This window comes from Herpailurus yagouaroundi, unplaced genomic scaffold (assembly GCF_014898765.1).
Source record: "Herpailurus yagouaroundi ecotype Mexico unplaced genomic scaffold, PumYag 29, whole genome shotgun sequence".
In the NCBI taxonomy this organism is placed as follows: domain Eukaryota; kingdom Metazoa; phylum Chordata; class Mammalia; order Carnivora; family Felidae; genus Herpailurus; species Herpailurus yagouaroundi.
Window position 1 is genome coordinate 75,925,825 of NW_024412377.1, and position 24,467 is coordinate 75,950,291.

Consider the following 24,467-nt stretch of genomic DNA (forward strand, 5'->3'; position numbering starts at 1 on the left):
TTAAGCAGTCTTTACATATCCCAAGGTTTTGAAGATCTTCCTATATTTTCTTCCAGAAACTTTATAACTTACCTTTCATATTTAGGTTTGTGACTTATCTGGAATTAAGTTTGTGGAAGATGTAAGTAGTTAAGATTCATTCCCCCCCCCCGCCCGTACATATAGCAGATATTTCCAGCATCATTTATTGAAAAGACTTTCTCTTCCCCGCTTTGTATTTATTTATGCCTTTGTTGTACATTGATTGTATACATGTGGATCTAATTCTGGACTCCTTCTTCTGTTGCAGTGACGTATTTGTCCATCCTTATGCCAATACTTCACTGTTGTATTAACTGTAGTTTCATAGTAAGTCTTAAAACCTGATCCATTCATTTTTGATATTTTTTAGAAACTGTAATAAGTTACATTTGTTTGATTTTGGGATATAGCTATCTGTTATAAAATGAAAAATGCATATACTTAATATTTAGTTGAAAGTGAATAAACTTAGAACAAACTCTTTTATAATACATTACAGAGATAATTAACTTGTTTTTTAAGTTATGAGAGGACAGAATTAGCTTTGCAGAAACTTTGCCTTTAAAAATGGCTTATAGGGGCGCCTGGGTGGCGCAGTCGGTTAAGCGTCCGACTTCAGCCAGGTCACGATCTCACGGTCCGTGAGTTCGAGCCCCGCGTCAGGCTCTGGGCTGATGGCTCAGAGCCTGGAGCCTGTTTCCGATTCTGTGTCTCCCTCTCTCTCTGCCCCTCCCCCGTTCATGCTCTGTCTCTCTCTGTACCAAAAATAAATAAACGTTGAAAAAAAAATTAAAAAAATAAAAAATAAAAATGGCTTATAGTTCATGCTAACCCAAGATTAAAAGATGTTATAAATGTACTGATATTTTCACTGGAAGTTATGAAAAGATCAGAAACATAGTTATTGAATGTGGAAAGTGATATATCATAGGGGAAGACACTTAATAGGCTATTTAAGCCATGGGTTCCTAGGCACACTCTATTCTTTTTTTGTTCTAACATTCTCTCTGCAGTAGCATTCTCTTGTAGCCTCCTCCCTAGATCTTCTAGTGGTCAGTAAACATCTGTATTATTTTTAGAAATCAAAACTTTATGTATTTGTATCAGAGCCCTGGTAGGAAATAGAAGATACATTTTGCTGGGAATTTGAAGAAAATTTAATGAAGCTCCTCTATAAAGACATAAGAACAGGGTGCGGGAAATCAACATGGCACCTGGAGATTAGTAACAGCAGGAAATAAGGATGGCATAGTACCCCTGAATTAGCAAGAAGAAATGATGTTACAGACTTCTAATGAGAACTAGAGACATGGAGGATGGGCTACTCAACAGGAGGTATAGTTATAGAAGGTTGCAGCCTAAACCAAGGAAGGACCTGTGAAACGAATATCCTGACTTCTCCATTCTGATTTGCCTGCTGGTACCTCCCATTGGACAAGTCTAATCAGAAAACTATAAATGTAGTCTGTAAGGGTCAGTCTCTTAGGGCACAGTAGCAGGGAAAGAAAGGCCAAAAATTGATCTGGATTGATGAGAGTGGTGGCACACCCAATACTCTGCACAGAATAATTCCTTTTAGCTGAAAATATGAAAGACAAGGTCTTTTTTTTCTTTTAAATTTAGTGATTTCCCATATAATTTATGATCTAAAGTAGACACATTTTATTTTGTTTTAATTTTGCCAGTGCACCCAGAGTTTTCTTTATAACATGAAGTATGTACAGGACCAAAAATCATTTCTCTTCAAGAAAAAGCAGCTTAGATGCAGTTCAGAAGAGCATATGAGATCTAGCATAGCTAAATATCTTCTTTTTCATTTATCATTTGAACATTTCCAAAATCTCATAAATTATTTGGATAGGCTTTGTTTTTGCATTTCCCAATGACCATAAATATATTTAGGAGTAATATAAAACTATTTCTGCCTTTTATAATCTATCATGTATTTAAATGTCACATAACAACCATCTTAAATAAGTAACATTGCAATTGATGGTAGTGAGAAACTTGAAGCAAAACTTTTAGAAGTGTACTTGTTTATTTTCTTTTTTCCCATTATGTGGAAATTTTCAGCGTTTCTTCTCACATGGAAAGAGACAAGATAATGTGTCATGATGTATCTCAAAAATAGCTTTTGAATATTTTAGTTCATATACGTCACACACTTCCTTTTCTGTACTATAATTATCTCCGTCACAGATAGTATCCCGGGAATGTTCAATTCATATGTAAGCAGAAATATGACAGAAGCCTGCACTGAAATAGCAACTGCACAAGCTTATCTTTTAAGTTATATCTTTAAATATCTTTTACCTAGGTTCATGATGGTCCGTAGTGGAAAAAATGGTGACCTTCATCTTAAGCAGATTGCGTATTATAAACGAACTGGTGAATATCATCCAACTACGCTACCAAGTGAGAGGAGTGGCATAAGAAGAGCAGCAAAAAAATTTATCTTCAGAGGTAACATTAATGCCCCACATCTTAAGTAAAAAGTTAATATAGATGCTTTTCCATGTGTGTTCTCTGTGGAGTCCTGAGAATTTCTGCAGTAACTGGTTGTTGCTTAACAGTTCCCAGTGTAATTGATGATGCCACTCACTCAAAAGCAAAATAAAAATGACACTGAAGCTAACTGAATGCTAGTAAGCATGAAAAGGCCATTTTAAATCATAGACCGAAAATGATACCATGAAAAATTAAACACTCACCTAAATTAACCTTGCCTGCTTTTGTTCTCAGGTGGTTCCAACTTTAATGACACTTTCTACCACTTATGTCACTATCAATGAAGAGCTTAATTGATGCTAATATGAAAGTGTTGACGTTAACTTTTCTTGATATATTTATTCCTGTGGTCTCCCCCTGCCATCAGATATTCTCAGGATCACATTCATTTTTGGACACCTAATCCCCCTGAATGGAATGAATATTTGAAAGGCAGTAGTATGTTTATGTTGAAAGATTATGATAATTTTTCTCTTTCTCCTCTTCACAGGGAAGAGAAGTTTTGAGTTGAAATAAGCTGGTAGTCACCAGATAAATGAATGAATGTTGGTGCTATTAATGGGAGTTTTGTCTATAGGTAGAAAATCAGGCTTCCTTAAAAGCGGGTCATGAAGACTATAAAATAATAAATAAACACCTCCTCTTATCTCTCTGTGTATAACCCTTCCTATAATTCCTCTACACTTAGTAAGGACACGTTTTGCTTTTTGGTAAAGTTAGGATTCATTCATTTATTTATTTAATCATTTATGCAACAAATGTTTACCAAGTTCCTACTGTGTGCCAATCACATGTTAGGTTGAGGATAATACATTGATGAATAAATTAGATGAGGTTCCTGCTCTTAAGTTGCTTACCTTCTAATTCAAGTAAGGAATGTTCCACTCAGCATATAGTTAATTAAGCACATTAGTAACTTGATGCTGTATTTTGGAGTTTGAGTCCACACTGGAGAGGTACTGATTCTCACCCTATGTTGATTGTTTTCTGGCTGTAGATTCTTCTCAGGTGCCCTACAAAGGAAAGCAGAGAACTATCTTAAAGATAAAGGTTCTCCCACTCTCCTGCTTTACAAACCACACTTCCTGTCCAAATCTAGAAAAATGTAACATAGATAGTTGCTTAAAAAAATGTAGTTATGGTGAAATACCACTCTAGAAGTTGCTTATCTGTACGTAATTTATCTGCTAATTCATGCCATTTTTAGGAGGTGCCTGCAAATATTTTCCAGTTTGAGTACTCCCATGGAAAGATAATTTTATACTTCTGTGGTTATTACATGTTTTGGTGAGCAAGCTAGCTGCACTGGTATAGTTACAAAATAACAGCAACTGGTGCTCCTTCTGTGTATCTAGTAAGTTTAGCAGCTGAAAACCTTTCAGACTGCATGTATTCATTACATTATAAATATGATATCTTAGAGGGAAAAAAAGAGTAAAAAAAAAAACAACGGCTTGAAGATAAGGCTGTGATTATTTTAAAACTATATTGGTCTCTAAAAATTGCAATTATATCTTTTTGGCATTATTTATTCTAGAAAAAAAGCTGTTTTATGTTGGAAAAGACAGAAAACAAAATCGTTTGGTGATTGTTTCAGAAGAAGAAAAAAAGAAAGTCCTAAGAGAATGCCATGAAAATGACACTGGAGCTCATCATGGCATATCCAGGACCCTTACTCTAGTGGAATCCAGTTATTATTGGACTTCTGTGACCAATGATGTCAAACAGTGGGTATGGCTTATGTATTAAGAATTTCTTAGGGGTACCTGGGTGGCTCAGTCGGTAAGTGTCTGATTCTTGATTTTGGGTCAGGTCATGATATCACAGTTGTGAGATCGAGCCCCACAGTAGGCTCCTCACTGGCATGGAGCCTGCCTAAGATTCTCTCCTTCTCTCTCTGTCCCTTTCCCACTTGTGCATGCACGAGAATATTTTAAATAATGTCTTTGTAGTAGATATCCAAAATTCTTTATTCCTCCAGATTTCTTCTAGATATTACCTCTTATTAAGCACTTTTTGTATGGTAGTTTTTGTACAAAAACATTTAAAAGGAGTTTTACTTCCCATAAAAATTCTCCTTTAAAATCACTAAAGTATAATTTGAACTAAAACATTATTAAACATTTGAAAAATAGCATATTTAAATAGATTACTTAGAACCAGGTTTTCATCATTCAACTCTTGTATAGGCAGAATTCAAATGGGGCTGAAATTCTTTTGACTAAATGATTACCTCTCTGATGGCAATCATGTGATCTTTTCTTGAGAGGAGACTATGTTCATAAGTCAGATCCATTGTATGCTCTCATCTTTTGTGCATATTTCATCTTGATCTAGAAAATATCAAATACGGTAGATACCCCAAATCAACTAAAGGTAAAATCAAGTTGCAAAATAATGAAATTCGTCTGAGTTTTGTAATTTTATGACCTGTTAAACCTTCAACTTCTTCTTATAGGAAATTCATCTAGGAATTGTGGTATTCTTACTGGTAGGTCATCTGATTCCTACTGTTTCTAGTGTACGTTATATGATGAATGGTAGGAATTCCTTGGTATGTATATGAGATCCCTTTAATAATTATAGTAGTACATCGAAAAGATTGTCATTTCAGGTATAAAAAATTAAACCAACATCTAACTAAAAATCATTTATGAGTTATCAGTTTGTAGTCTATGCATATATTCTAAGACCTCGGTAATTGTATTTGCCTTTATAACCTGCCACACATTACTTTATTCAGTGAAATATTTGCCAAATCTTTATCATTTGAGAATGGATATGATTTTTGGAAATAATCAGAGGTTATTATGAAAACTAGTATATAAGTTGGAAGATAAGACTTTTGATTAAAAGTAACTGTAATGCAAAGACAGCTTATAAAATTTTGTTCACAAGTTGGTTTGAAAGAAGTTTCCTAAGTGGAATTCTAGAAATACGTTGAGCAGTGGCAGCATCCACATGTTAATCAATTCTCATCCCACTTACATAAAAACCTCCATGACAGCATGGGCTTTGCTTTTGGTCTTTTATTTTCTTGAGACCTGGAGGGATTTCTGGCATCTGTAAGTATTGTTTGAATAAAATTATGTTTTAATAAATATTGTTGGAATAGATTAATGACTACATTTATTAGAATGATAACTTTAAAAAAAATCTTTTGCTTATAGAAATTATTGTATATTCAGCTACTGACTTCAAATTTTAACAAATTTGATATAAGAAATTTGTTTGAAGATTTATTCATTTAATAAATATTTATTGAATATAAACTATTGTTCCATGTGAATAAGACCTGTTAAGGTAGTCCTTGGATTGTAATAACAAGTAATATTTTGCTTATTATTCTAAATAGAAGGTTTTATTCTATTCTGAGAATAGTCTAAAAGTTTCTCTTTCAAAACACAGAGTACCAGTTAGCCATTTTAAAGTTCAGATTTATAGGACTGGTATTATGTTGACTATATTAACATCTGTATTGCATTTCTTTTTTTTTTTTTTTTACTGTGTGCCTGTTTTATAGGTATATGCTTGTCAGCATTGCCAAGTGGCAAAAAATACAGTTATTCTAGCACCTAAACAGCACTTTCTCAAGGTGGAGAATCCATGGAGTATAGTTACTGTTGATCTGATGGGCCCATTTCATACAAGCATCAGAAGTCACGTGTATGCTATAATCATGGCAGATTTGTTCACAAAATGGGTTGTGATTTTGCCTCTCTGTGATGTTTCACCATCAGAAGTTTCTAAAGCTATTATCAATATATTTTTCTTATATGGACCACCACAGAAAATAATAATGGACCAAAGAGAGGAGTTCATTCATGAGGTAAGATAAATAACTTATATCTAAGATCATATTTTACTTACCTTTCAGTAAGTAATGAAAAGTAACTAATGAAAAGCCTCACCCTAAGTGCATATAGTACTTAGAGATAATAATAATAACATTATGAAGCTATTATGAATCACCAGTTTTTCCAGTTATGTTTAAAGTCATGTGATAATCCAGGAGTTTGGAAATTTTACCAAAGGTATCAATAAATGTTTATAAGCCTCTTTTGTGAGGTTTAATAGCAAAAAACTAAAACTCACAGAACATTGAGAAAATTTGTTCTTTTTGCTGTGATTTCAGTGGTTTAAATATTACTGAGAGAACATAATGGTGACAAAATGTAATGTTTTCTTTTCCAGAAAATACATAGAAAACACTGCTAAAGTGTTGAAATAATATTAGAATATTACAGTGTGGATGAATACAATGTGTGTGTGTGTGTATTACACAGTTGGATGAAAATACAGATGTTTTAATAAAATGCACGAACTTTTTGTAAGTCTCTGAAGGAAGACAATAAACATTGTCAAAGGAAAATCTGCTTCTTTGATTTTAAAGATAGGTCTTAAGGAAAACCAAAATTATAACCATTAATAGAATGTCTTGTTGATGGAAGAAAAAAGGCTCTTGGGGTAAGGATATCAGGATAGCATCCCACAAATGAATTCACTGGATCATTCCTAGACAACTTATTGAAACAAAGTTGTCTGACCCTTTTCCAGAGGTCAGTCATTTAAAGCCATTGATTATAACCTCAGATTGAGGCTAACCCAAATGATACCAATTCTCTGGGATTTCTCTCTTTCTCTGTCTCTTTCTCCCTCTCTCCTTCCTCCCCACCCAATGTGGGGCTCAGACTTAAAACCCTGAGATCAAGAGTTGCATGCTGTACCCACTGAGCCATGTAGGTGCCCCTCTAGGATTTCTTCTAAATTACTTTTGAATTAAAAGGAGGCAGCCTAAATTAGTACATATATTAGCTAGGAACTCTATTAGCTACAAGTAAGAGAATAAGGTGCTATCCTGATATCCTTACCCCAAGTAAGGTACAAGAGAGTACCCCTCTCTTCTCTCGGCTGTCCAAGATTGGAAGGGTAACTCTGAATGTCACTGGGGACCCATGCTTCTAGTATTATGTTCCATCATCTTTGAGATGTGACTCTCAATCTTATGTTCATGACATGGCTGCCAGAGCCCTTGCCACAAAGTCTGTATTTCAGACAGAAGAAATGGGTAGGACAACAGACAAAAAAAGCTAGTACCATCTGAGTCTGCCCAGCAACTTCCATTTATAGCTCTTTGGGCCAGAACTATATCACATGACTACCCCTACCTGCACAGCAGCTTGGGAAATGTGATTTTGTTTTTGTTGGTTTTTTTTTCCTAATTTATTAGCTTTACCTTTTTAGTTACTATGATACTTGTCTTCTTACAATTAAGCAACAAGGATATAGTTTTTCAAAAGACAGGTTTATTAATCAAACGTTTACCCAGTTAATAAAATATAGTCCGAGACATAAGGTAGGAAAAGTAAGTTGTTTCACATTTTATAGACTTACTGTTAGAAGTTTTCTAAACTCATTTTGGATTTTGTTAGGTCCTGCAGATAATAAAATAACCACAACAATAATAGTAACATTACAAGTTATAAAGTACTTACTAGTTGCCAAGAACTGTTTTAGGTGCTTTACAAACATCTACTCCTATAATTCTCAAGAGTCCTGGGTAGGATTTTCCTCATTCTACAGATGAGGAAAGTGAGTACACAGAAGTTTGGTTACTTGTCAAAGTCACATAGCTATTAACCAGATTATGTGACTTAGTGTTTTTTTGAGAAATTGTTTGCTGAATTAAAATGTTACATGAACTCAGGGTTAGTGTTAAATTCTTTTCTTTGATTTCCTTGCTGTATGTGTATGTTTAGCAAGGCACTTAGCCTCCCAAAGCTTCAACTTCTTATCTGTAATATGGAGTTAATGATAACTTATGATTGTTCTAAGCTAATGTAAAGCATTTAGTGTACTGACCACATAATGACTCAATAAATAGTCATTGCTGTTTTTAATACAATATGTATGCTTTTATATAGAACGGCTACGATCAATGAAAAAGGCAAGATTCAAATTCTTTTGAAACCTTTCAGTCAGTGGAAGAGTAAAATACAAACTTTATTATTCTTTTAATTTTTTAATTTTTATATTCTCAAGTTAGGTAACATACAATGTAGTCTAGGTTTCAGGACTAGGACCCAGCAATTCATCTTTTACATATGACACCCAATGCTCATCCCGAAGAGGGCCCTCCTTGATGCTCGTCACCCAGTTAACCCACTCCCTCACCCTCCCACCCCTATCAGCCCTCAGTTTGGTCTCTGTATTTAAAAGTCTCTTATGGTTTGCTTCCCTCTCTGTTTTTATCTTATTTTTCCTTCTCTTCCCCTATGTTCATCTGTTAAGTTTCTCAAATTCCACGAGTGAAATCCTATGATATCTGCCTTCCTCGACTGACTGACTTCGCTTAGCATGATACTCTCCAGTTCCATCCATGTTGTTGCAAATGGCAAGATTTCATTCTTTCTCATTGCCAAGTAGTATTCCATTGTATGTATATACACCACATCTTCTTTATCCATTCATTAGTTGATGGACATTTGGGCTCTGCATATTTTGGCTATTGTTGATAGTGCTGCTATAAACATTGGGGTGCATGTGGCCCTTTGAATCAGCATAAAATACAAATTTTAAAGTCAACTTTGTTTATATATTTTTCAGATCAATGTTGAACTATGTGGATTGTTTGGCACAAAGCAAATTGTAATTTCTCACGCCTCCCAAGCTGTTAATCGAACTGAAAGTACATCTAGCACAATCAAAGCATTTCTTTGTAAACACTGTGCTGACCACCCAAACAACTGGGATGATCACCTATCAGCCATTTCATTTGCCTTCAATGTAACTCACTTGGTGTGTGTCTTTTTGTACTTTCTATAATTCCTTACTTTTGAGTGATGACTATTTCTTGCTATGTAATTTATTACAAATTGTTGTTTATTTTCGTTAAAATAGGAACCTACTAAAAATACACCATATTTTCAAATGTTTAATCGAAATCCTTATATGCCTGAGACTTCAGATATTCTTCATGAAGTGGATGGTGATGATACAAGTATGTTTGCCAAAATTCTAGGTGCAGTTAAAGAAGCTGATAAATTATCAAAAATGGAGAGTAAGACAGCATCAGGACGACAGGTGATTCTATTTAATAGAAAACCCTATAATCTAAAAATCCATAAGGCAATTTAAAAAATTTTGGCATACACATACATACACACAGAGGTATGCACACATCCATAAACATATATATAATATACTAAGCCAAATTTTTTTCTGTTAAATTCTGTTTGTCTTGATAAAACAGTATGCTTATTAGCTATAAAATCTTGAGAGACCGGGGCGCCTGGGTGTCTCAGTCGGCTGAGTGTCCAGCTTTGGCTCAGGTCATGATCTCACCGTTTGTGAGTTTGAGCCCGCGTTGGGCTCTGTACTGACAACTCAGAGCCTGGAGCTTGCTTCAGATTCTGTGTCCCCCTCTCTCCGCCCCACCCCTGCTTGTGCTCTGTCTTTCAAAAATGAATAAATGTAAAAAAAAATTTTTTTTAAATCCTGAGAGACAATAATGGGAGAACCTTGTATTTTGGTATCAAGTAGAGCTGAACTCAGATTTCTGGTCTTGTTGCTTTCCAGTTGTTTGATTTGGGCCAATTGCTTAACCAATCTCAGTTCAACTTCTTTGTGAAGTTGGGGTAATAATGATACTGGTTTTGAAATATTTTAAGATTCAAATGGGATTCATACCCACTTTGTAGTAGTATCTCAGTAAAATAACCATTTTGTTATTATCTGCATTTGCCTTCAAGATACTATAGCTCTTTCATTCCTTTGTTCTCTTTTTTATTTTGCTATTGTAGGTGGAGAACAACAATTTTGAGGAACTGAATAAAAGCAAAGTCATTGTTAAAAAGAAACCAAAGCAGTTAAATCCATTTCATCTAAAAGTAGGTCATGAAGTTTTACGACAAAGGAAGAACTGGTGGAAGGATGGTCGTTTCCAGTCTGAATGGGTTGGTCCTTGTGTCATAGACTATATTACCGAAAGTGGATGTGCTGTTCTGAGAGACAACACTGGGACTAGACTTAAAAGACCTATCAAAATGTCCCACCTTAAGCCCTATGTAAGAGAGTCCAGTGAACAAGGTAAACATCTGTCATTTATCTGAATTTTTACTCTTTGAATGAGGAGAGAAGTTAAAAATAGTATAAGAATCCCCCGACCCTGGCCTAAACTCCTTCTCTTAGTTAGGTTTTCTTTCCCCTTCTCATTTTTATAAAATGCGGTATAGTTTTAGATACCAGGTATTCTGTTTTATTAGAATGTCTCTTCTGAAACTGTCAGGCTTGGAAGAAATTTTATTTTGATTTCTAGTTTACTTTTCACACATTTGCCCCACAGTTCACATAGGAGATGCTGGACCTATTTCACAGAAGGAAGAATTAATACCTTTTCTATTTTTACTTTCACAATATTTTACTTGTCACTTTGTGCCTCGTTTAGCATCAGAAAATATCAACTAAGATAAATAATGCCAGAACCAACCATACTAACCAGAATTCTGTGAGATAAATACACTAGGGGACTTTAAAAAAAAAGTGATTAATTTGTAATGTTGCACCATAGTCAGGTCATGATGGATGCAAGGAGGGTGCAGAGTAGGGTGTAGTCAGAATGCTTTAAGATACTGTCAGAAGAGGTGATAGCCTTTTGACAGCAAGGTTATACTTGCCCCCAAATGTGGTTTTGAACAGTCAGGATGATATCCTGATTTCTTTAACTCTTCTGTTCAGAGATTAAGAGATAAGTGACATTTTGCCATGGCTTTCAGATTAAATCCCACTTTCTCCAGCCTATTTTAACTGCTCCCTAGAGATTCTCTCGGGTGGATAACTGACAGGGAGTGAATTGGTACCTCATCCAGTTAATTTTGCTTTTCCTATAAAGCAGTATTATTTGAATATGAATAACAAAGGAAGATAATACAGTACCAGGCTTAAGTGAATATTATAAGAGCAATAATAGACTATTTATGTTTACCCTAGTTTTTTAGGATAAAAATGCCCTTGGAGACTGCTCAAGAATAGTTCAGCTTTGCTTCCGCTCTGGGTTACAACTCTCATGTTTAAAATTCTTAGCACCTTTCCTTCTGCTTATGACAGCCTAATTGCTCTGTTAGTAAACTTACCTTGGACTGTTCTAATTCTGAAATCTCACAGTACTCATTCTCTTTCTTGGAAGGTCGGCACTTTCATTCCTTGTACCTCTTCTCAGTACTGAGTTCCCTTCGTGATTTGTCTTATGCAAATTAAGTAGGAAAAAAACTGATTATACAGGTACATGTTGTCCTTTTTTCTCTAGCATGATTTTCTCCCTAGTCTCAGCATTCAGGACTTGCTCCCTTCTAATGTGTAAACCTTCCTTAATTAATACAAAATTTACATTGAAAATGTTGCTGTATCAGGATCTGTTTCAACATTTTACAGTTTGCTGTTACCAAAGACTTTCTCAGAAAGGAGGCCAAATATTTTGCTATTCCTGCATATTTCAGAATCCAATTGAGGAGAACAGCTTCTAAACAGAGGCAGTCTAATTTTTGCCTCATGCTTGAATTCTCTGCTGATATTTCTTCCAGTAATATAAAAGAAATTACAGTTTTAGTACTAGTGTACATATAAGAAACCTGAGATAAATGGGTAAAATTGTTTTTTCTTGTTAATCAAAGGATGTGTGGTCTGGCCATCCTGGAATCTGGTTCTTGATTACTCTTTGTTTCTTATTTTGTGTTTCTTTTTCTTTTCTTTTCTTTCTTCTTTTCTTTTCATTTTTTTCTTAGATTCAATATAAATGTGATTTCTGCCATCTTTTTCTTCAATATCACACATTTGCTTGAAAATCTTTAATTCAAAAGCTGATTTTAAAGAGTCCTTGAACTGAATGTGAAGCAAACTAAATGTCTTTGAATGACTTAAATCCTGTTCTTTCATTTGACATAAATTTGAAAGAGGTATAGCCTCTGCACTTAACATTGCTGTGCACTGTCTGTCTGCACTTATCATTGCTACTCTTACCAGCCATGAGATCTCGTAGCTGTTTTAAAGACTCACTGTCCAAAGCAGATAAGCTTCTGTTGCCAACTTCTTATCCATTCTTATCTAGAACATGAGGCAACACATTCAGTACTAGGTCTACAATATTTCTCATTGCTATTTTAAGCAACCCTATGTCATTTTGTTTAGTAGTTCAATGTCAGGTACCTTTTCAAGACTAATTATTTTAACAAGAAGTTTTATGACATTCCATACTATCTTTTTGTGATCATAATGTCCCCTTTGAAAGGAAAAATGTTACTGACTCCTTATCATATCCAACATACATTTTTGAGTAGTTTTATTTTGTTTTGGTTGGAAGTTGTGATATCTGTCTGCTGATTGCCCTTCACAATTTATGAAATGGTCTTCATTATTTTGTAAGTTTCCTTTTCCTGCCATGACAAATTACCATAAATTCAGTGGTTTAAAATGCACATCTTACAATTCAGTATCTTAGAATTCCAAGATAAGTTTTCTTGGGCTAAAGCCAAATGTTGGCAGGGCTGTGTTCCTTTCTGGACACTCTAGAAGAGAACCTATTTCTTTGCCTTTCCCACCTTTGAGGGGCTGCCCACCTCGTGTGGGTTGTGGTCTCCTGCCTCTCCAGAGCCAGCAATGGCTGGTAGAGTCCTTCTCAGGTCACAGGCACTGCAGCCTTCTCTCTTCCTCCCCCTTCCACATTTAAGGACCATGTTCTTGAGGCCACCTGGATAGTACAGGATAATCTCCCTATTTTAGGGTCAGCTGGTTAACAACCTTAATTCTATCACTTCTCTAATTTTCCTTTGTCATGTAAGGTAATATAAGTACAGGTTCAGGGAGTTTTTGGTACATGGACATCTTTAGGGGCCCATTATTCTCCCAACCACAATTACGGTCTACAGTCAGGAAACAAAACTAACCTTAGTTCTTTATTGTCAAGCCCATGATTTTTATTGTTAACGTAATTCATCCAAAGAACCTCCCTTTGTTTGGGCTCCTAGTTGTATAATCTCTAAATCAAGAGTCCTTCAGTTCTCTGTTGTTAGTATTGCTTATCTATTATAGTGACAATTATGTAGTATCGAATTATAATTATTTGTTATTTTATCATAAGGAAGGATATACTAGTGTGGCAACACATTCTAATACTTTTAGGATTATCAGGCCATATATAGAATTAGTCTGGTCACCTCTTTTCAGAATAAGAAAATTATTTTATTTATTTATTTATTTTTTAAATTTTTTTTCAACATTTATTTATTTATTTGGGACAGAGAGAGATAGAGCATGAACGGGGGAGGGGCAGAGAGAGAGGGAGACACAGAATCGGAAACAGGCTCCAGGCTCTGAGCCATCAGCCCAGAGCCCGACGCGGGGCTCGAACTCACGGACCGCGAGATCGTGACCTGGCTGAAGTCGGACGCTTAACCGACTGCGCCACCCAGGCGCCCCAAGAAAATTATTTTAAAACCATGTACTTTTCTGTTTGAAGAAACAAATTAAACCGAATTACGCAGACTTTTTTGAGACTTTAATTTTAAGTTATTTTTCTTCTTAGGGAAATTTAAAAATTTGTTTCTTTTATTTTTTTACCGCTTAAAACTATGTAAGGTGGGGTGCCTGGGTGGCTCAGTTGGTTAAGCTTCCCACTTGGTTTCAGCTGAGGTCATGATCTCATGGTTTCTGAGTTCAAGCCCCATGTCAGGCTCCATGCTGATTCTCATTCTCATTCTCCCTCCCTCCCTCCCTCCCTCCCTCCCTCCCTCCCCCACCTCTCCCTGCCCACCCCCTCCCCCCCACCCTACCCTGCTTGCTTGCTGTCTCTTAAAATAAACATAAACTTAAAAAAAAAAACCAAAAACTGAGTAAGGAAAAGTATGTCAAACTGCTGGTAACACCTTACCTCTTTTTGTGAGAAACTAAAGACCTAATTATTCAGTCTGGTCAAAACTGAAATAATGCTTTTCATCAAACAGATGTCATAATGATAACTAAATTAACAGAATGAGAAAAGAAAAATTAAGTAAAGTTTATCATGTAATGTGACTGAATTGAAAATGTTTTAGTATTGTATGTTTACCTCTCTATCTTGGGGGTAAAAATTTAATTTCTTTTTTAATATCCCTAACTCAGGATTATTCTACATCAGTACTGTCCAGTAGATATATATAAAATGCAAAAATTATGTAATAGTGTAATTTTAAATTTTCTAGTAGTCACATTAAAGTAGAAAGAAATAGGTGAAAATAATTTTAATAATATATTTGATATAACCCAGTGTATCTAATTATTATTATTTAATCATGTGAGTAGGGCCTGATCGAAAGTCTCTTTCAGGTAATTTTTGGTAATTTGTTTTGAAGTTAAAGAGCATTTCTGTTAGCTCCAGTAGGTTTAGACCATAGTAGGAGTTGAAACATATTTGACCTTTCTGAATGAATGAGAATTTTGTTTTTTTTCTTACACAAACAAGGCTTGAAATCTCCAGAGTAATTTTCCATTGCATATAAAGTGATTTGTATAGAATTTGCCAGGTATAGTTCTTGTTGTTTACAGTGTTATTGCAATAGGTACTTTAAAATGTATCACTTACTTAAAAGAAAAAGTATGTATATTATATAAAGACATGTATATAGAAGCTCTCCTCTTATAAACAAGTGAAGTTGGTAAAATCCATTTATTTCGAAGTTCAGTGTAACAAGGGGGTGTTTAAGCTGAAGGTCTGTGAGTACATTTCCAAGATACCAAAGTGGTAACTTCTAAGAACTTTATATCTGTGCATGTTTTTCCTGTTGATACATGTTTACTGGACATATTTTTTAAAAGAGACCTGATTTATCTGCATTGAAAACAGTGTTTGAGACCGAAAACGTCCTTCATCAAAGATCTTGGCAAGGTTCTTTGGAAATACCTTAAATGCTGTGGTATCTGCTTTCACTGATATTTTTGCAGCTTTGTGCAGGAATTCCCATGGCTTATTTGAAAAATTTCATCAGCAATGCTTGTATCATACCTAACCTTTTAAAGTTCTCTTATATACTAGTATCTAGCCTTCTCCAATATTAAGAGCCTAAGAGTGAACTTAGATTTTGAATCTTAACATATGCTAAAGTGTTTCAAATGCATTGATCACAATTTTGCTCTTTCTTCCTGCTCTTGGGCAGTAGCACTTCTCATGGTTTGTATGGTTTGGTTTTTATCTTTCAGAGTACCTCTCGTCCAACAGTTCATCATGCTAACATACAAAACTCATTCTTAACCACCTTCAATTATCCATACTTTTATTTTCATCATAAATATGTGTATCTTCTTACCATCCTTCTCAGTTTTAGAGCCTACTATTCATAAATAAGAATTGGTGGGGTAAAACTTGGAAAAACCTCTCAAAACTAAAATTCCATGTATACTTTGCTTAATGAAGAATAAAATGGGCAAAACTAAATGCCCACACAAGCCAAGTCCATTTATACCATCTGTGGGTAGAGACCATGGCTTTGATCTTTTGAAGTTTTTAAATCAAAAGTGCTTAAATGTTGTAAACTTAATGGGATTGGAGTAGGCTCAGTAAGCTTTCCACAAGTTAGCATGAGAATGGGTAGAAGGGGATCATATTCCAGGGTTTATTAGGAAATTTATATGCTCTGAGAAGTTTTTGTTAATCTCTTATCTAAATGGGCAATTAATCTTCCTTTTGATATTTCTTGAACTTAAAATTTGAGGATTCTTTAAGCCATTAAAATCATAGAATTATGAATGTTTTGGGAGAAAAATCCAGAAAGAGAAAGCAGGGGTCCAGGAAGTTAATCATCTATGGTGGAAGAGTTCTTTGTTGTAATGAATTAAAAAATGTCAGGTTGGGAGGAATCCTTTTATATACATTAATCTTTTTTTTTCTTTTATAAAGATGCTACTGCTTTTCCATCGGTTTAACATTCATATTAAGCATTTTTTTTTCTTGATAGTGATGATAACTTTGCTCAAAATAGAATAAAATGCTGGCAAGGAAAGTTCCTTGTCAGTATTTCAGTATGAATTTAGCTATACCTTAAAATTTCATGAACATTTTGGTATTAAATTAGACCTAGGTAAGCTAAGTATTTTAAGCCCACTTACACATAAGTTTGCCTACTTACCTGTATTATATAAGCCTGACTTTAGTAACTCTCACAGAAGCCTCATTCTAGTAACTTCATATTATTATTCGTTTATAACTTCATATTATAAACAATTTGATATTATTGCTCTACTGCATATTCTATGAAGATTAGGTTATCTGAAGTTACAAATGTGAGGATTTAATTTGTTGAATATCATTCAAGATCCCATTAATTCACTCAGAGGTGCTTTTAAGGATAATACCAACATCAGAAATAGAATTCTATAACTTTTAATCTTTACCATCATCTTCAGCCCCTTCTATCCCTTCACCCATACCTGCCAAAGACAGGTCAAGGGAACAGGAAAACTTGACTCTTTTAAAATTTTTGGTCTTTCCTGAACTCTATGCATATGAACTGTATTTGTCATTTTTTTAAATGTTTATTTATTTATTTTGAGAGAGCATGCATGTGTGAGTAGGAGAGGGACAGAGTGAGAAGGAGAGAGAGAATCCCAAGCAGGCTCTGTGCTGTTAGCATGGAGCCTGATGTGGGGCTCGATCCCATGAACCATGAGATCATGACCTGAGCTGAAATCAAGAGTCTGGTGCTTAACCGACTAAGCCACCCAGGCGCCCCTGTATATATCATTTTATTCATCCTTTGACATGTATGTTTATTTAGTAGATAGGAGAACCCATCAGAAGTTAATCTGATTGTTAATTTTTATTACTTGGGGTTTCATCCTTATTTAACATTGTTTAATTTTAAAATGATGTTTAATTATAATACTAAAAGGTGACCTTATGATGTTTCTTCTTTCAGATAGTCTTTATCTCTTGCAAGGTTCGGTAGTGGCAGATCATGACTACATCGGATTGCCTGAAATTCCAGTTGGAGCATACCAAGCAAATATTCTGGTAGAAGATGCAACTATTGGTGTAGTCGATAATGAGTTACTGACATCAAGCAAAGATGGTGAACTATTAGAATATAGAAGTGCCAAAATCTCTCCATTGCTGGAAGATCATAGTACTCTTGAAAAGCAGACTTTCAGTCTGTTGGACTCTTCAAACCAAGTCCTTGAGTACTTAAGTTAGTAAATACTAAAATCTATTTAAAGTGTTTGTTTAGAATGTATAACTCCTTGAATCTTGATATCTTTTCCATTCAAAAAAGTTGTATAGAAGTGTCTTGACACACTCTTGATGACTAAATCCTGAAGTTTTATTTTATAGCTATTAATTTATATAAACTTATGTTTGAATGTCAATACATATATATAAAGGCAAAGAAAACATATAATATATAGAATTCCCTTTTTCTTCTGAAAAGAGAATAGGCAAAGCATGATTACTTCTTAGGAAGGAAACTGAATTCCAGCTCAGAACTCTCAGATCTTTCTCTGCTATTGGTGCCATGTTTTCAGTTTAATTATTTTTTGGAATATTTTCCCCCTTTGAAAAGTTAAGTTTGAACTACCTAGAATGGGATTAATAAATATTTATTCAACCATAATGATGAATTAAGTGAAACTTCTTTCTGTGTCATAGGAACTTTTAAAAACAATATTGTAGGGAAAAAATTTTAGAGTTGTTTAATAAGCTCTTAAAGGGTATTGATAATTTTACCTTGTAGGCTCAGAATTTATATCTGAATCGATGTATTGGTTTGAAAACAGTTGTGCATTTCCATAGTATATATTAAGCCAAAAACACCTTTAATAACATTTTTTTTCAATCTTAGAGAAGTAAATAATGCTAACTAGTATAAAAGATTTTAAACTATAAGCTCTGATATTCTGATATTTATAACTTTATTCAACAAATATTTGTTGTAAAACACTTTGAAGAATTTTGTGGGAAGATTAAAGAATGAGTTAGATGTGTGTCTCATCTTCATAAGGGATTTACAGTGTGGTAAAGATTATAGGCCATATAAGTCATGTATAACACAAGTTACAAATTACATGCTGAAGTCCATTAGAGAAGTACAGGTGATATACAGAGAGTGTCATAAAGGAGAGATGTTAACTTCTAGATAGAAAATTTAGGATTATGCTTACAAAAGAAGGATCATTTGAACGCAACTTTGAAGAATGCACAGGATGTGATGAGACGGTACAAAAGAGAGGAAGAAAAATGAACAGAGTCAGAAAAATATTATAGTGATTCACAGAAAGGCAGGGCTTTTGGTTGTCTATAGTACCTCAGATACTTACATTCAGGTGTAATGTATGGGAAAATAAAGCTGAAAAGGGAAGTATGAATGAAACTTTGTGGAGGGTGTTGAATACGGTTATGGTTTGAATTGTGAAGTACTAAACTCTGGTACCTCAGAATGTGACCTTATTTGGAAATAGGGTTATTGCAGATGTAAACATCAGTGTAGATGAGGTCATATTGGAGTAGAATGGGGTCCTAATACAATATGACTGATGTCTTTATAAAAGGGAGTAATTTGAACACAGACTCAAGGGGAATGAAGAGGAAGGCAGGGACTGGGCATATATCTTCTACAAGCCAAGAATGCCAGATTACCAGCAAACCTCCAGGAACTAAGGAGGAGGCATGGAACAGATTCTTCCTCACATGCCTCAAAAAGAATCATCCCTGTTAACACCTTCATTGTCGATTAGTAGCCTCCAGAACTGTGAGGCAATAAATAACCTTTTTTATACACAACCCAGTTTATGGCACTTTTTTATCGCAGCCCTACCAAAGTAATACAAATACCTAGCTAAGTTATTTTTTATTTTCTGAGGGCTATTGAAGGTTTTGTTTTTGCTTTTTACTTTTTTTCTTTCTTAATATAAGTTCTACACCTAGCATGGGACTGGAACCCATGGCCCCTAGATGAAGAGTTGCATGCTCCACTGACTGAGCCAGTCAGGCACCCTCACTGAAGGTTTTTGTATAGGGAGGTGTCATGATCAGAAATACGTTTTAGGGAGGCTCCTGCCTGGGTGGCTCAGTTGGTTAAGCATCCAACTTCAGCTCAGGTCATGACCTCTCAGTTTGTGAGTTTGAGCCCCGCGTCGGGCTCTGTGCTGACAGCTCAAAGCCTGGAGCCTGCTTCAGATTCTGTGTCTCCCTCTCTCTCTCTGCCCCTCCCCTGCTCGCACTCTGTTTCTCTCTTTCAAAAATCAACATTACAATTAATGATAAAAAATACATTTTAGGAAGTTTAATCTGATAGCTAATAAAGGTTAGAGGAAGAGAGAAGAAAAGAATGGGGATTATTTGATACAGTTTGGCAGTGATGCGTAATGGGAACCTAAACTGTTAATGAATAGAGCATATTTTAAGATCAACAGAATATCCCACACATTATGTATGAACCTTACTGAACGGTGATATGATACTGGAAATAGAGACCTGAGATACTGTAATTACTCATTTAAGAAGAAAGATTATGGGCACTTGGGTGGCTCAAGTTGGTTAAGAGTCAGACTTCAGCTCAGGTCATGATCTTGCTGTTCATGGGTTCGAGACCCATCTTGGGCTCTGTGCTGACAGGTCAGAGTCGGGAGTCTGCCTCAGATTCTGTGTCTCCCTCTCTCCACCTCTCCCCCACTCATACTATGCTGTCTTTCTCTCTCTTAAACATAAACATTAAAAATTTAAAAAGAAAGGAAAGATTAAATTATGTTTAATATGGGCTAAAGGATACATGATTGAAGGAAGAAAAAAAAAGAATCTGGGGCCCTATACCATAGACCAATTAAATTCCGGGTAGGAGTCCATAAAGAAATCTTAAGAAAGCATAGTTGTCCAAAATAGTGATAGCTATCATGCTCCTCCCATCAGCAGAACAGGGTTTGTGATGATGTCATATTGGGCCCTTGATGGTTAATGTAATTGTCAAGTGTCCCTCGCTCAAATGAAATGACTTTCCTCCAATGATCATCTCATTCAAAATCAGCCTCTTTTTCGTTGTAACAAGGTAATTAGTAATGAGTCATTTATTTTTTTAATTTATTTATTTTGAGAGAGAGTGTGAGTGCAAGAATGGAGGATGGACAGAGAGAGAGAGAGAGAGAGAGAGAGAGAGAGAGAGAGAATCCCAAGTAGGCTCCATGCTGTCAGCGTAGAGCCCTATGTGGTGCTCAGTCCCACAAACTGTGAGATCATGATCTGAGCTGAGATCAAGTCACACGCTTACTGACTGCCACCCAGGCACCCCAAAAGTCATAATTACAATTTCTAGACACTCTAAAAAAAATTCTGCCTTCCCTAATTTATGATCAAACTGATCTTTATCCTGTGTGCATTGATCATGGTGGGCTACACTATGCTGTGTGTATGAACGACCCCCAAAATCTTAGTGACTTAACACAATGAAAGTGTTTCTTAGCTACATTCTTGGTTCATTAAGGCCTTGGCTCCATTTTTATCCTCACTCCCAAGAGACAAGCTGGTGTAGCCTCACCTGTGGAATACCACCACCACGGCAAGGGGAGAACATAGCAAACCCAGCACCATGAAGAGACTTGCTGTCATGTCATGCACAACCTTCCATCTCCAATTACGGTGGTCAAACCTAGTCATACACTGCTAACAGGTACAAGTTTCTTTTTGTGGCAATGGTACAAAAGTCCTAAAGTTAATGGTGTTAGTTGCCTAACTGAAAATATTAAAATCCACTGAATTATACACTTTAAAAGGGTGATTTTATGGTGTGAGAGTTACATCTCAGATTATTATAAAAAGAGTCTAAACCAAAACTTAAAAAAAAAAAAAAAAAAAAAAAGCAACCCACATGGCCACACCTGTAATACCAAAGGATAGTTAAGTACAGTCTTTATATTCCTGGAAGGAGGAAAACTGAAATAGTGGTGGCTAGCTATAATAGCTGCCTTGTTTACCTTTGTTTACAAATTCTATTACAGGCCATTTTGATGACAGTTATTTTTACTTCCTGATAAATAGCCAATACAAGCTAGTCATATCAGCTGCTGATTTTATTGCTGAAATCTCAGGATTCTAGTGTAGTCTAATTTCAAGTACAGATTATAAGTAAGCAAATATACACCAAAAATAACAAATTTTGTACGTGCACGGTCTCATCTCTAATGTTTGCGGGACTCTCCGTGAAAATGGAGGTCCACATACCATATGCCTAAATAATGAGAAGTTATAAATCACACTAACAAATTGTTCCTACCTTGGCAAACATGCCTTCTTAAGGTTCCCAGAATTCTCGGACTCCTCGAGCCCGGCACTGATGAGCAGCAAAGCAGGGCGAGCTGCACTCAGCTCTCTTGGTCCCAACGCCGTCCTGTCCCAAGGACAACCCACCCCCAGCTCCTGCAGGTGTGCTGCTTCAGTGGTCCAGACATTTGGAATGTGCTTCCCAGCTTCATCCACTGTCCTGGGATGGCCCAGGAAGGCCTTGGAAGAGGTTCTCCAGGTGAGGAGGGACACATCCCCAGTTGCTGTGATCTTCTTACCGTGTGGGGAGGGACATATGATAGAATGGGACAGAGCCTAGCTCTCAAGCAAAGGGTCCAAGGTTGGAGTCCCTCGTGTCTGGATTTAAGGGAGGTTTTCTATAAGTATATAGTAAAGTTTTGACAGATGTCCAGAAATGTCTTTATGAGGTTTTGTATGCCACCTTGTGGTGTACACTTAAAAACATGTTATAGTAGGAAATGGAGATGCTGGACTATAATAAAAGAAAAATATATTTTAAATGAGAATAATATCTTTGAAAAGTTATTTTTAAATTTTGCTTAATGGTTATTTATTTTTGAGAGAGAGACAGAAACAGAGTGCAAGCTGGGGAGGGGCAGAGAAAGAGGGAGACAGAGAATCCAAAGCAGGCTTCAGTCTCTGAGCTGTCAGCACAGAGCCCGACACAGGCTCGAGCTCACGAATTGTGAGATCATGAAGTCGGACACTTAACCAACTGAGCCACCCAGACACCCCTTGAAAAGTTATTTTTAAATATCATGATTAACCTGTGAAGTGTAAAATTTTCCTATATGACCATCTTAAAAACAACTCACTAAGATTTATAAAAGAAAACTTACCACATGGTTAGTTATCGGATTCATTCATACAATAAAAAAAGGTATGTATTTAAAAACAGTGGGGGAAGGTGTACCTGTGTGGCCCAGTTGGTTAAGCATCTGACTCTTGATCTCAGCTCAGGTCTTGATTTCAGGGTTGTGACTGCATAGAAAGTTTTAACTGTTTTGTTCAGAGCTCTACAAAGGACTGTGCCACTTCCATTGGGAGTTTCTAACTCTAATAATTAAAAGCAAAAATAAGCATTTAAAAAGCAAACTTATTTCAAACTTCTGTTTTCTACAAGTGCATCTGTTACTAAATGGGAAATGCTAGCTTCGCGCAGTGTTACCAATTAATGTTAAGCAGGCAAAGATCAATTCAGTGTCATCAAATTAAAAAGTATCTAAATTGGTAGCTTGCCCTGAGCGTGAGGCCCAGGCAAATGTTTCTTTTGCTTCTTCTAATTCCTCAAGGTTCTCCTCACCCCCTTTCTTACTTCCTCATGCCCATTAATGCTACATCCCTTGTGTACCCACTTACACCTTGTTTAGAAGTTAAGTAGCCCTGGGCCTGGGGGACTTCCCTTATCTGACCACCCAATTATCCAACCTTTGAAGGTCCTTGTGAGGAGCACACAGAAGGAATTCCTTAGTCTGCTGAGTAGCTGGAGGAGACCAGAAAGCCAATGACAACTTCATTCCTCTCCCCTACCTCGCAATGAAGCCTCTGTTAGTTCTGAAAGGTCTCAAGAATTGAAGTGGAGAATGGAGGAGAAACTAAAGGAAAGGTAGTCTGACTGTAATCCTTGCCTTGTACTATTTTCATATAGTGGTAGAGAGAAAAATACTAAATGGAATGGTTCTCTTCCTCCAATATTACATGTTTCTATTGCATCATAGTACAAAATCTATAGTCTCTGGGCTTCTGAGCAGTATTTTATACTGGGTTTTGCTCTTTTTATTTAGAATTTCATCCTTACATATATATATATATATATGAGAAACACACACATATATACACATATTACATATATATTCATTTTTCAATTTTATGTGGTACATAATGATAAAATGATCATAGTGGTGGTTTATGTGACTTGGTCATAGCTAGAAGTAAATTACTGGCAAATCTGCCTATGCTTTCAGAATAAGACTTAGAGTCAGACTTCTGTTAAGCCATACTGATCACAAATTATGTTGAATAATCACTAATTTTACCTGAGGAAGTTAATATGTTATGGGTTGAAGAGGTAATAGCTTCTTTTTTATGTAATGTAGAAAAAACATATAAAATCCAGAAAAAATACAAATATATTAAAAACTCTAAAAATTCAACACCCAAAAAGACAACAACCCAACTAAAAAATGTGCAAAGTACTTGATTATGCACTTCCCAAAGAAGATATACAAATGGCCAAAAAGCACAGGAAAAGATGCTCACTTAACATCTTTAGTCTTAGGAAAAAGCAAGTCTAAACCACAATGAGATATCACTTCACACCTCCAAGAATGGCTGTATTAATTTTTTAATTGAAAGTTACAAATGTTGATGGGAATATAGACAAATTGGAACCCTTGTATATTGCTAATAGGAACGTAAAATAGTGCAGCCCCTGAGAGAAACAGTCTGGTTGTTTTTCAAAAAGCTAGACAGAATTACCATATGACCCAGTAATTTAATTCCTAGGTGTATATACCCAAAGTATTTGAAAGCTGGGACTGGAAGAGATACTTCTACACCAGTGTTTATTACAGCATTATTCACAATAGCCAAAAGGCAGAAACAACCCAAGTGTCCATCAACAGATGAA

The 24,467-nt window shown here is 35.6% G+C and overlaps 1 protein-coding gene across 7 annotated transcripts in view; it reads left to right on the forward strand.

The window, feature by feature from the left end:
• Nucleotides 1-24,467, forward strand: part of GIN1 (gypsy retrotransposon integrase 1) — a 79,439-nt gene that overhangs the window by 6,150 nt on the left and 48,822 nt on the right. For 4 of the 7 annotated variants that reach the window (XM_040447644.1, XM_040447677.1, XM_040447661.1 and 1 more), the window contains exons 2-11: nucleotides 2,339-2,484; nucleotides 4,067-4,260; nucleotides 6,053-6,358; nucleotides 9,136-9,327; nucleotides 9,430-9,612; nucleotides 10,332-10,617; nucleotides 17,469-17,738; nucleotides 21,053-21,206; nucleotides 21,833-22,055; nucleotides 23,275-23,444. In XM_040447644.1, the coding sequence (XP_040303578.1) occupies nucleotides 2,343-2,484; nucleotides 4,067-4,260; nucleotides 6,053-6,358; nucleotides 9,136-9,327; nucleotides 9,430-9,612; nucleotides 10,332-10,617; nucleotides 17,469-17,738; nucleotides 21,053-21,129 (1,650 nt within the window). In that variant the 5' untranslated portion in view covers nucleotides 2,339-2,342 and the 3' untranslated portion in view covers nucleotides 21,130-21,206; nucleotides 21,833-22,055; nucleotides 23,275-23,444. Of the gene's footprint in view, nucleotides 1-2,338; nucleotides 2,485-4,066; nucleotides 4,261-6,052; nucleotides 6,359-9,135; nucleotides 9,328-9,429; nucleotides 9,613-10,331; nucleotides 10,618-17,468; nucleotides 18,434-21,052; nucleotides 21,207-21,832; nucleotides 22,056-23,274; nucleotides 23,445-24,467 lie in introns of those variants that run through there. The other 3 variants (XM_040447654.1, XM_040447687.1, XM_040447697.1) reach the window with 3 other exon arrangements.